General features: G+C 42.0%; 1 protein-coding gene across 1 annotated transcript; it reads right to left on the bottom strand.

Annotated features, from left to right (window-relative positions):
* Positions 1–10,488: 10,488 nt before the first annotated feature.
* Positions 10,489–11,478, bottom strand: LOC142652782 (proto-oncogene Mas-like). Its single transcript, XM_075828458.1, has one exon. The coding sequence runs from the start codon at positions 11,476–11,478 to the stop codon at positions 10,489–10,491; it is 990 nt and encodes a 329-aa protein (XP_075684573.1).
* Between the last annotated feature and the right edge of the window lie 268 nt (positions 11,479–11,746).

Genomic DNA, 11,746 nt, shown 5'->3' with positions numbered 1-11,746 from the left:
GACCCCAGCCAATCAGCTGTTTTGAAGGGGGTGCAGCGCTCGTATTAGCTCTGCACCCCCTTCAAAACAGCGGATTGGAGGGGGTCCCGTGAGTTGGACCCCAACCCATCAGCTCCAGCAGACAGTGATATTAAACTTACCCTCCTCTTGGGCAGCAGCGGAGGTCCTGACTCCATTCAGGGTCGGGATGTTGTCCGCAGCGCATATCATTGTCACTTCAAGCGATGCGCACAGGACGTCAGGACCGCCGCTGCGCTCTGGAAGGAAGAATGTAAGTACTGTCAGTTACTATAGTTATGGGGCCCGTGTAGTTTATTAAATAGGCCTTAGTTACTATAGTAACTTTTCATTGATGTGTATGCCCCCCACCCCATTCATACCATCCTCCCTCTTAACTTAAACCTCACAAGGCAATAAAGATTTTAACTACAGTCCTACCCCTCCTTCTCACATATATGGAACTAAAAAAAAGGGAAATTTTTATCCTGCAGTTACGTTCTGCATCAACTTCCCTGGTTTATATTGGACTTTGTCTACAGCAACACCATTTATATGTCTGTTTTATTTGATTGATGGAGATCTGTATCTGCTACAATAGCTCAACATACCCTGTTATGCTTACTGTGCCAACTACTGTACTACTGAGCTTCTCAGCTTAACCCTCCCACCCCCTCCTCTTTTTTCTGCATTAATAACTGTACTGAATGGGTGGAAGGAGAAAAAGAAGTAGAAAGGCCCCAATATGGCATACTCCCAACTTGCAACAGATGCCGAAGTATCAACTAATGTATTTTCTACATTGTCTAATCCTGCTGCTGCCATTTCAGCTGTGCTTTTAGGGTATGTGCACACGATAACGTCAATTAGGGCTGAAATTACGGAGCTGTTTTCAGGAGAAAACAGCTCCTGCATTTCAGACGTAATTGCTCGTACTCGCGTTTTGCGAGGCGTCAATTACGGCCGTAATTTGGAGCTGTTCTTCATTGAAGTCAATGAAAAACGGCTCAAATTACGTAGCAAGAAGTGTCCTGCACTTCTTTGACGACGCTGTTATTTTACGCGCCGTCTTTTGACAGCGACGCGTAAAATTACAGGTTGTCGGCACAGTACGCCTCTAATTACGCCTGAAAACACGGCTCAAATACGTCGGCAAACATCTGCCCATTCATTTCAATGGGTTTGCCGATGTATTTGAGCCGTGTTTTCAGGCGTAATTCGAGGCGTAAAACGCCTGATTTACGCCTGAAAATAGGTAGTGTGAACCCAGCCTTAGAGGTCCGCTCCCGTGCTGTACATACAATGCCGGGAAGAATTTTTCAGGTCCAAGTCTCTGGACAGAAACCTATCACCAACTCCATCTCTCTCGTTGTTTGAAGGCTCACTCAGTCCATCTTCACCACATTCGCCTCGGTGATTTCCCTTACCGGCCTTCCAAATTGAATTAAGGTTCTTGGAGATCCTGGCTACCATAAAGTTATGTCAATATACTGTACGTTGATGACTAGGGTTGATGATTTGAAACTTACATATACAATAGTCAGGCATGATTTGCAAAAGCTCAGGGATCGCACATCAGAAAGACGTATATCGATATTTGCCTTTTATCCGGATTTCTCAGTTGTGGTGAGGAAGCTGCAGGTCAAATTTTCTAAAACCCGTGCCAAATTGTGTGGCAAGTGTTACTAGTATGCCATGCTTTATACTGCATTAGGGTTGTAGATGGCCACACTACCCTATTCTTGTTGAAATCAGATGAAGCCCTAAGTTGGGCCAACAATGCTCTACAGATGGCTGAATGTAATACTCCTCAGCGTGACTTGTGACATTTGCTAGTTCTATACATGTTGTTTCTGGGACTGTGAGAACTGTGTTCTCATAGGAGATATGCCTCTCTTTTTGTCTTTTTAGAAAAGGGATCAGCTGGTGCTCATTGGGAGCATCTCTGGTTACTTAGTTAGGTGCTTAGAGCTACACGTGTTTTAGTGTCAGACAGTGAATTGGAAGGTCTTCTACCTTCAAAACTATTGTGGAATTGTTACTTGTTATGTTATTAAGGCCCTGTTCACACTGCATTTTGGTCCTTCATTTAACGTATACGCCGGGAAAATCTTATGCCTAACATAGGCTATAATGAACTTTCATGACCCTGTTCATGATGTATCCGTTCAATGGATACCATTATAGCCTATGAGTAATGCATGCCACTGTTAGGCATCCATCACTGGCCTCTGTTTAACAGATACTTCGGGAAGCTCCAGTGACATAACTGTTCATATTTGGACGGTTATCACTGGAGCTTCCTGATACAGCAGAGTCCGCACTGACCGCACATTCGAGGGGTTGTCTCCCCGTGATGTAAAGCAACGGTTTAAGCAGGTATTGAGTATCTGCTCTGTAACATCCTCTGGGATCCACACAGAGAACCCCACAAATACCCACCTGCACAGCAGTCCGACTAACCCTCGCAGCGGCAAGACCTTTAGAGCAGCTTGAGTCTGCGGCTGCTTTTATCTCGGGGATAAGCAGCTGGGGACTCTGGCTGCTTTGAAGATCTTGAAGGGGGGATAGTTGGCCCGCTTTGAGGGGCAGCACATGGTAAAGGGCGGAGGGAGGTTGCTGGGATACCGTCACCCCTTCAAGATCTTCAAAGCACTAAAAATCCCAGGCTGCTTATCGTCGCTTGGGGAAACTACTCCTCTGAAGCTTCATTAAGTAGCCCCAGTGAGATAACTGTCCATATATGGACATTTGCATCAATGGGGCTACCACAGGGGAGTATTAGCGATGTAGCCTCCCCAAACAGAGATAAAAAGTAGCTGGGGACACTGGATCTATGTAAGCTGTCTTCAGCCTGACAGGGAGAGCTGCTCACAGACGAAGATGCAAAGCTCTCAGCTAAGTACGTCTGCACCTTCATTTTAGCGGTGGCGGTCTCAGCACCCAGACCCACTTCTGGCATGTGTCTATGGCATTACAAAAGTTTGATCAAAGTGTAGTTATTATTTAATGTTAAAACATGTTTTAAAGCATAATTTTAATATGTTGGATTTTTAACAAGACTCTTTTGCTGTAAGCAAAGTTTGTACAGCTTTTCCTTAAAAAAAAAATATTATTTTAGTCAGGCAAGCACTGGTTAGCACTGCTGCACTTGCCATTTCTTGTACCCATCTGAATGAGGCTGCTTTGTCGGGGCAGGTGGGCTCACACAATTTTATCAAATTTGATTAAACTGTGTGCCAAGAACCTCACTGTTATTTGCTTATAAGAAATATTGCAGTAATTAAATGGGTTTTTGAATCTCATCTCATAAATTCATGGTATATCCCCATGATATTTTATAAATGTCTGATAGATGCAGGAACCACTTCTGGGACCTGCACCCATCTTGAGAACGCAGGTCTCCTCACACCTGTCAAGTCTTCTAAAGTGGACGGGAGGTACAGAAATAGCCAAGCGGGCTGTTTTCAGCTGTTTGCATAACTCCAATAGAAATCAATTGGATTAAACAAATAGCATAGCGAGCTATCCTGTGGATATGCCATAAATGTATGAGATGAGAAAACATCTTTTATTATACATATTTTATATGTAATGTATAATTTACTTTTGGTCACTGGTGTCTCAGTGACCTCTAGCATAGTGTGTTCATTTTAAGACACCTGGTTTAATCATGTTTATGTTTCATGAGAGCAACCGGCCTAGCCAGCAATGAGTGTAATGATATCTGCATTTCTTTTTATCACTTAGCAAAGACGAACCTACACTCACTACATGCCATCCACCATCTATGGGTACAGAGCGAAGAATGATGGGCATCAAATGTAAGTAACTGCTTTTAATTTTTAACTTAGTGGACTTTTAATATCTCAAGCACTCTGGCTTCTATTTTGTGGGGCACAGTTTATAATAGGTTGTACTAAGCTTCAAATGCCTAGAAGCATTGTCGAGGAGAACACTGTGTTAGATGGGTGGGGGCTCCCATCATAAATAACTGCTCCATACTTCTGGCAGTCTTAATCTGGCCCTGATCACACATGATAGGATTAGATACATTGACTCAGCAAACAGTATCACACATGACCCAGGAAATGTAAGAATAATAATGGTTTTGCTTTTTTATGTATTACTAATTATTTTTGTGTTAAAGTTCGGTTGTTAGACTACTTCGGATTCGAGGACTACTCGTTTTTTTTATTCACAATAAAATGGATGACGAGGGTTGTATGGGATTTTTATTCCAATAAAATATTTTTCCTATGTCCTTGTAGTTTTCTAACTTTATTACTACCACCTTAAAAAAGGGAGGAAACCTCCAGCTCACCAGTTTGATGCGTCTCCAGACTCTCCGCTCGGATCCCCGCTACGGCTTGCGGTATGCAAATAGAAGAAAAGAAGAAATGATCCAGCGCTGAGTCGTACTTTGGATTTAAAAAGGAAGCAGTATTCCCACCTTTATTGGGGTATTGAAATAAAATTGAAGGGAGACGCAGTCCCAAGACGTGTGTGGATAGTAGGCGGTTTGCCCTGGCCTTCGTGTTTCAAGCACGAGCTGTGCTCTTACTCATGGCAAAGAGATTTTATTTCAATACCCCAATAAAGGTGGGAATACTGCTTCCTTTTTAAATCCAAAGTACGACTCAGCGCTGGATCATTTCTTCTTTTCTTCTACTACCACCTTAGTAATGGTTGATTGCTGATTGACAGCGTACATTACTAAGGTGGGGCTTAGTGTTAGCCGATGCAGAGGCTAACACTTTCCCACATTATTACCCCTGTACCCACCGCCACCAGGGGTATCGGGATGGGCCGGGTACGATCCAGTACCCGACCATCCGCAGTTGTGGTCAGGTACTGGGGCGGCGGCAGACAGTATCACACATTATACGATTCGATACAGTGGCTGAGCTGAATAGTATCGGATGATCGGATTAGATACAGTGGATGAGCAGACAGTATCACACATGATAGGATTAGATATAGGGCCCAGCTTGCTGACATTGCGGCTCCAGCGCTGGACCAAGCAAAGGTAAGAATAATAATTGTTTTTCTTTTTTATGTGTTACTAATTATTTTTGTGTGTTTGTGTTTTTTTTACAAGTTCGGTTGTTCGACTACTTCGGATTCGAGGAGTACTGCGATGACAGCATTTTTTCTATTCTCAATAAAATGGATAACGAGGGTTGTGGGGGATTTTTATTTCAATAAAATATTTTTCCTATGGCTTTGTATTTTTCTAAACTTTATTACTACCGCCTTAGTAATGGCCGCTGGCAGATTGACAATGTCCATTACTAAGGTGAGGCTTAATGTTAGACATGAAGACGCTAACACTAACCCCCATTATTACCCCAGTACCCACCGCCACCAGGGGTATTGGGAAGAGCCGGGTACGATCCAGTACCCGACCATCTAAAGTGATGGTCATATACTGTGTCGGCCGCAGGCTGGTATTATTAGACTGGGAAAGCCCAAAAACAGTGGCCCTTCCCCCCATGGTAATGCTAGCCTGCTGCTGCTATGTTGTATCTGGCTGGTTATAAAAATGGGGGGGACCCCACATCGTTCTTTTCAATTATATATATATATTTTTTTAAATGACGTGGGGTCCCCCCCATTTTTCATAACCAGCCAGATACAACACAGCAGCAGCAGCAGCCTAGCATTACCACTGTGTTTGGCCTTTCCCACAGTGTAGGGCAGTATTCCCGCGAAGAGGCAGGAACTCATAGCAGCATTGATAACTGTGATGCTAGGAGTCCGGCTCCATGAATTGTGGTCGGCCAGGGAAATACGGCCGATACATGCCCCGTATATCAAGGACCAAACACGGCCACACAGTGTGGTCAAATCCCATTTTTTTGCCACAATTTTTGCAGAATGGCGGCAAAAACGTGATTTGACCGCACTGTCAGAATATAGCCTAACAGCACTTTTTTTTCATGCTTTGTATCCTTTTCTTCATGCAATTTTCGTAATCGCGGCACAAATCACACGGTTTTGCCGCAATTTTTATATAATCACTGCAAAACTGCGCCATTTTTGCTGCGATTGCAAAAATCGCGGCAAAAAAATGCTAGGAAAACGAAAATAAAACAAAAAGATTTTAACATACTTTATATATTCTACACGTGGGGTCAGGAGGGATGGCAAGCATAATGGAGAGGGGGAAACACTCACCAGCCTGCAGGTCCAATCGGCTGTGTAGAGAAGGAGCTGGCTGGGGGGCGGGATCTCCACACGGAGCTTCTGCTTACATGCTGCATCTTCCCCGTCCAGTTCGTGAAGTTACAACAGGTCTGCAGGGGGGGACCGCGAGCGTTTCGCGGGGGGGCCGCGAGCGTTGCGTGGGGGGAGCCACGAGAGTTGCGTGGGGGAGCCACGAGCGTCGCGTGGCCGACAGTCCGGGTGGGGGCGACGACAGCCTGGCGGGCCCCTTTTCTTCAGCCATGTGGCCGGGCCCCTGATGGGAGTACCACTAGTACTGCCCTGATGGCAGCCCTGTCTATGAGGGTCTAGCTAATACCTTGTTTCATTTCAAACCCCCAATTAGTCCTTGGTTGCTCCCCATTAAAACTGTTGCCCAATTATGGGAGGTGACGACGTCTATTCTAGATGAAAGCCCAGGTCTGGCGTCCCCTAAAATGTCCATTTTTTAATCCTTACTTTTTATGAGCTGGGTATGGAGTGGTTTGGGCTTCCCGATACCTTGAACAGCTCTTTCTTGACTTCTCTGCTTTTAACCCCATTTGAATATTTGCATTCAACATTTGGTTTTCCCAAGGAGGAGTTTTAGGTAAATGTAACTTCGACATGCTTTATAAGCACAGTTTGGGTCTCTACAAACGCAGTTGAATAGTTCTAAATTGAAGGACCCATTTATTTTTTTACAGTATGTTGTAAAACTGAAGGTTTCTCATTCTATTAAAGTTCTTTTATATGCCATCTGACTGCCTGGGCCCATTCCTAGGAGTTAAGGACAGTCCCCTGATGATATTATTAGTAATACCGCCCTGATGGGGATCTTACTCCACGTGTAAGTGAAAAATTGATTAGAAAAAAAAGACTCATCTCTTGTAAAAATAAAATAAAAACGAATGTGCTTTATTGGCAAATCCAAAGAATAGGCTATTTTAATGTGGCTAGTTGGAGACAGGCAGATGACTGTATGACAATCCAGTGCCAAATCGGGATCCGAGGTCAGGTTCACAAGCAATAATTCTGAAACTGAGTCACTAGCTAAGGATAGGTTCTCAAATAGTCAATCACAGGTACTGGAATAAGAGTGATGTAGTCATAATGGGACCTAATACTCTGTTGGTGCTCAGAAAGAGGCTTATGTATGCAGTCCAATTGGATCATGTGACAGCAGATGGAAGTCTTCTAATTTAAAGATGGTTCCCCATGCAGACCACTAGAGGGAGCTCCAGCTTGTAGTATTGAACTTTGACCACTTGATAGAGCTCCAGCGTTTAGTACTAAATTTTGATTACTTGAGGGAGCTTTGGCATGTAGTGCTGCACTCCGACCACTGGAGGGAGCTCAGGCTCTGGAAATGGCTGTAAAAGGACACAGTAAGTAGGTTTTTGGTGTCGTTTTGTTACACTGGTGTACAGAATCCCATGGTTCAAGGGTTATTCCCATCTCCCTTGTTAATTTTTTTTTGTTTAGAACTTTATGCTATAGAAAAAAAAATACATTGCACATCTCCATGTGTTTCCCCTACCATGATGTCCTTATCATTCATGCACATTTCCCTTCTTCTTGTTCCTCTTCAGCTTTAGAAATGTGGGTGTGACGCTTCTTCTTCATAAGCATCACCAGCAAGTGGCGCTGTGATAACCTCACCTCCGATGCTACTATCTAAAATACTGATAGCAGCATTGGGCGTACAAATAAAAACAAACAAAAACATACATTCGCCATGCTGCAGTGAAAAAGTCTGAGACACTATGCTTGCTTCAAAGTCCACAATAGAGATAACATTGCATCTGAGCAAGCACAGTATCTCTTACCTAATAAGCGCTCTGCAGCCATGTGATAAGTGGAAAGCGATTGAACTGCTCCAGGGAAGTGTGCATGCCCTTGGGCCGCCGCATTGATTTACATAGAAAGAGAAAGAGGAGGCCGGCCTAAGAGCTAGTGCGCAAGCGCAATCTATGCGCGCATTCGAGGCCCGGCCAGAAACAAGAAAGTGACACAGAGGAAACTGCGCAAACGGCAGTGGCCGTATCCATAGGTGATGGCAATCAAATAAAGAAGGAAAACATGTGTTTTACAGCATGAAATATCTAGCAAACGCTGCATCATTAAAAAATAAAGGTATTTACAAAGATGCTTATATTTACATTAAAGATGACATGGACATTGATCATTAAGATGGGAATACCCCTTTAACTAGTAGGTTCTAACTACAGTCTCCAGTAAAGGCTGTCCTTAGGCTCCTCAGCACACAAAATGTTCTCTATAGAAATGGATTCTGTAACGGTTTCCCCTCCCATAATAACCATCTTATCAGCAGGACGAAATGGAGGACAGAGGAGAAATTACAACCAAAAGTGTTGAAAGGAGATAGAAAGAAGTGGGCTGCCTCAGTGTAGGATGGAAGGACAGTATGGGGAGGTGTATAGTGTTAGTATGTAGTACAATGCAGTATCTGTATCAGAAAGTCAGTGTCAGAAAGTTTGGTCTCAGTCGCAGGACATGGGTTCTCCAACAGGATAATGACCCAAAACACACACAGCTAAAAACATCCAAGAATGGCTAAGAGCATTGGACTATTGTGAAGTGGCCTTCTATGAGCCCTGATCTAAATCCTATAGAATATCTGTGGAAGGCGCTGAGACCTGCAGTCTGGAGAAGGCACCTTCAAACCTGAGACAGCCGAAGCAGTTTGCTCACGAGGAGTGGCCAAAATACCTTCGGACAGGTGCAGAAGTCTTATTGAGAGTTACACAAATCTTTGTTTGCAGTGATTGCCTCAAAAGGTTGTGCAAGAAAATATTAAGTTAATGGGACCATCATTTTTGTCCAGGCCAGTTTCATTCGTTTTTATATTTTTTATTTTTCTGTTGAACCACAATTTAAAAGCAATGTCTGATTAACATTAGTTGATTTTCAGTAAATTAAAATGTATTATTACTTTTGTCATTTTCAAGTTATTTCAGTGACCATTGTGGGTTTTTCTTTCTTTAACGGAAGTGTACCAACAATTTTGTCCACGACTGTGATATTTCCCTCTCATTGAAGGCCGTAAAATGAAAACCCCCAAAAAAACAATGCTCAAATTGCCGCTTTTTTCCATTCCACATTTTCCAGTAACTTAAACGGTGTCATTAAAAAATAGAATTCGTCTCACAAAAATCAAGCGCTCTTACAACTATATCAAAAAATATAAACGTTATGGCTCTTGAAGGGCGAGGTAGGAAATAAAAATTTAAAAACTTAAAACTGGCTAAATTGACCTTCTGATCAGGACCTTTGGAAGGAGAACATAGGAAAGGACATTATTAGTTACACTGCAGCCACTCACAGGATCCAATAATACGGTAAGAAAAGGGCACTGTAAGAATTTGTTCACTGCTGATAAATATTGTTTACACCTTGTTCATGCATAATATAAGTAATTAAAAACGAATTAAAAAATCACAAGCACGCCATTTATATATATCTAGCATATTTTTTATTCATTATTAGTACAACTTAGCTATGTGCAAAAAGCAATAACAGTAGTCTACATGTATTTTTAACAATTTTAATAAGTCTGCCTGTATCATACAGTTAAGGTTGGTTTAACAACACATTTGGGGGGAACGATTGGTGTATATGACGGGACATATACATCTAACATGCCAGATGTATGCCAAAAGAGTGTTCTTATGGCATACGTTTGAATGGTAGATGTTTGGGATACTGTTGCCTCAATTCTACATTACAAAACATACTTTCAGCAGACCGTATGAAACTGACCTGCCAAACGTAATCCACAAACATGGTGTGAACCTAGCCTGATATGAGATATATCTCAAAGTGCCACCACATGAAATGATTGGGGTAATAAAGTAACAAAGTAACTTAAGGACAAGATGTCAAAAATGGTTTGGTTGTATGAACCAAAACACATGATCCTGGAAGGCAACTTTTGCAGAGGTAAGACAAGCTCTCGTGGTGCCGAAGGAAGGGATCTCAAAATGATCCCCTGCTCAGTGAATTTCAGCATAATAATTGTTGGATGGACAATCATTAATTTAATTGCCTCTGGTGCACTAAAGAGAAGTGCTCATTGTACCAAGGCACCTATTGCATTATCAGCAGCTTGGTCACAGTGTCCATTGGTTGTGCAAAAACATTTAAAAGCAGAATTATTATTTTCTTTAAATCAAAACAGTGCTCTCCACACCTCAATTGCACCCTAGACGGTCATCTACTCCTTCTACCCCTCATCCCTGCCCTACAATTTTTTACGTGAATAGTATTTTTAAAGCCAATCTTTTAGCTAATATGGCTAATCCCTGAACTGTTTCCAAATGTTTTTTCACTCTCATCTTCTTCCATGTGAAAAACATGATGCAGAGCAGAGTGAATTGTCTCCCGAAACTTTTGCTTTTTTTGTCTTCCAATCATAAAGTAAATATATGGATTAATACTACTGCTAAATACAGTACATAGGATGCTAGCAAAGAAGAAATGTACAGATTGAAAACCATTGGGTAAATGTTTCAGATACAATAATAGCCACATGAATTTGACTGGCACACAGGCCACAAGGAAAACAAACACAGAAATAATTATAGTGATATAAAGCTTCGGCGGCCTACATCTTATAGAGGTATTTTGGATTTTGATGAGTAAAATTGCGCTGGATATCAGCATCAGGGGCAGAGAGATAACAATCGATAAGACGAATGTCATAAACTGAACGCCTGTACAATTTACTAATCCAGCTGAGAAAGACTCCAGCGAGCAGATTAGGTTCTCAAGACAACTTTCAAGGCAGGCAATGAACCACATAATCAAACAAATAATTAATGACTGTTTTTTTGGACGACAGCAACGATACCAAATAGGATAAAAAACAGAAAGACATCTTTCAACGCTTATTGCAAGAAGAAACAACATACCGGCCTGATATGCCCCATCATAAAATATCTCTAACACAAGGATAACTTTGGACATTCCAGGAAAATTAGGATGCAAATCCATCAGTTGATCAATCTGTAGGACCATGAGAGTGGCATTAAAAAAGAGGTACATAAAGTCAGCGATGATCAAATTAATTATATATACTGTATATTTGTTTCTCGGAATTTTGAAACAAAGAAACCAGAAGGCAACTCCGTTTCCTAGCATTCCAAACAAGCAGACAGCAATGATACAACAGGCTGTGATCGTGAAATGGATGTCGGAGGGGTCATCAAACTTTCGTTCCTGTGTTGTATTGAAATCATTTTCTTCGATTCTGATTACTGACATGATTTTCATTGCAGATGTGAGTGTCTTCTGGGGTAAATTTTTTGTCGGTTTTACCTAAGAATAAAACAACAATTCATTAGGAAATATTTTCTTACTTTGGAGAATATTTGGCGTAAGCTGCTTTGGAATAGTCACCTGCCAAACCTGAGCTGGCATGGTGTGCTTATTACCATGAAATAATGTTCCTATATTTTTAGGGGCTGGTCTACACTTTTTAATTTTCATCCAAGTCAAGCAATGGGAGCTACGCTCTATTTTATGATCCACAGTATAATAA

The sequence above is a fragment of the Rhinoderma darwinii genome, chromosome 5, assembly GCF_050947455.1.
Source record: "Rhinoderma darwinii isolate aRhiDar2 chromosome 5, aRhiDar2.hap1, whole genome shotgun sequence".
In the NCBI taxonomy this organism is placed as follows: Eukaryota; Metazoa; Chordata; class Amphibia; order Anura; family Rhinodermatidae; genus Rhinoderma; species Rhinoderma darwinii.
This window is presented reverse-complemented; position numbering and strand designations above follow the sequence as displayed.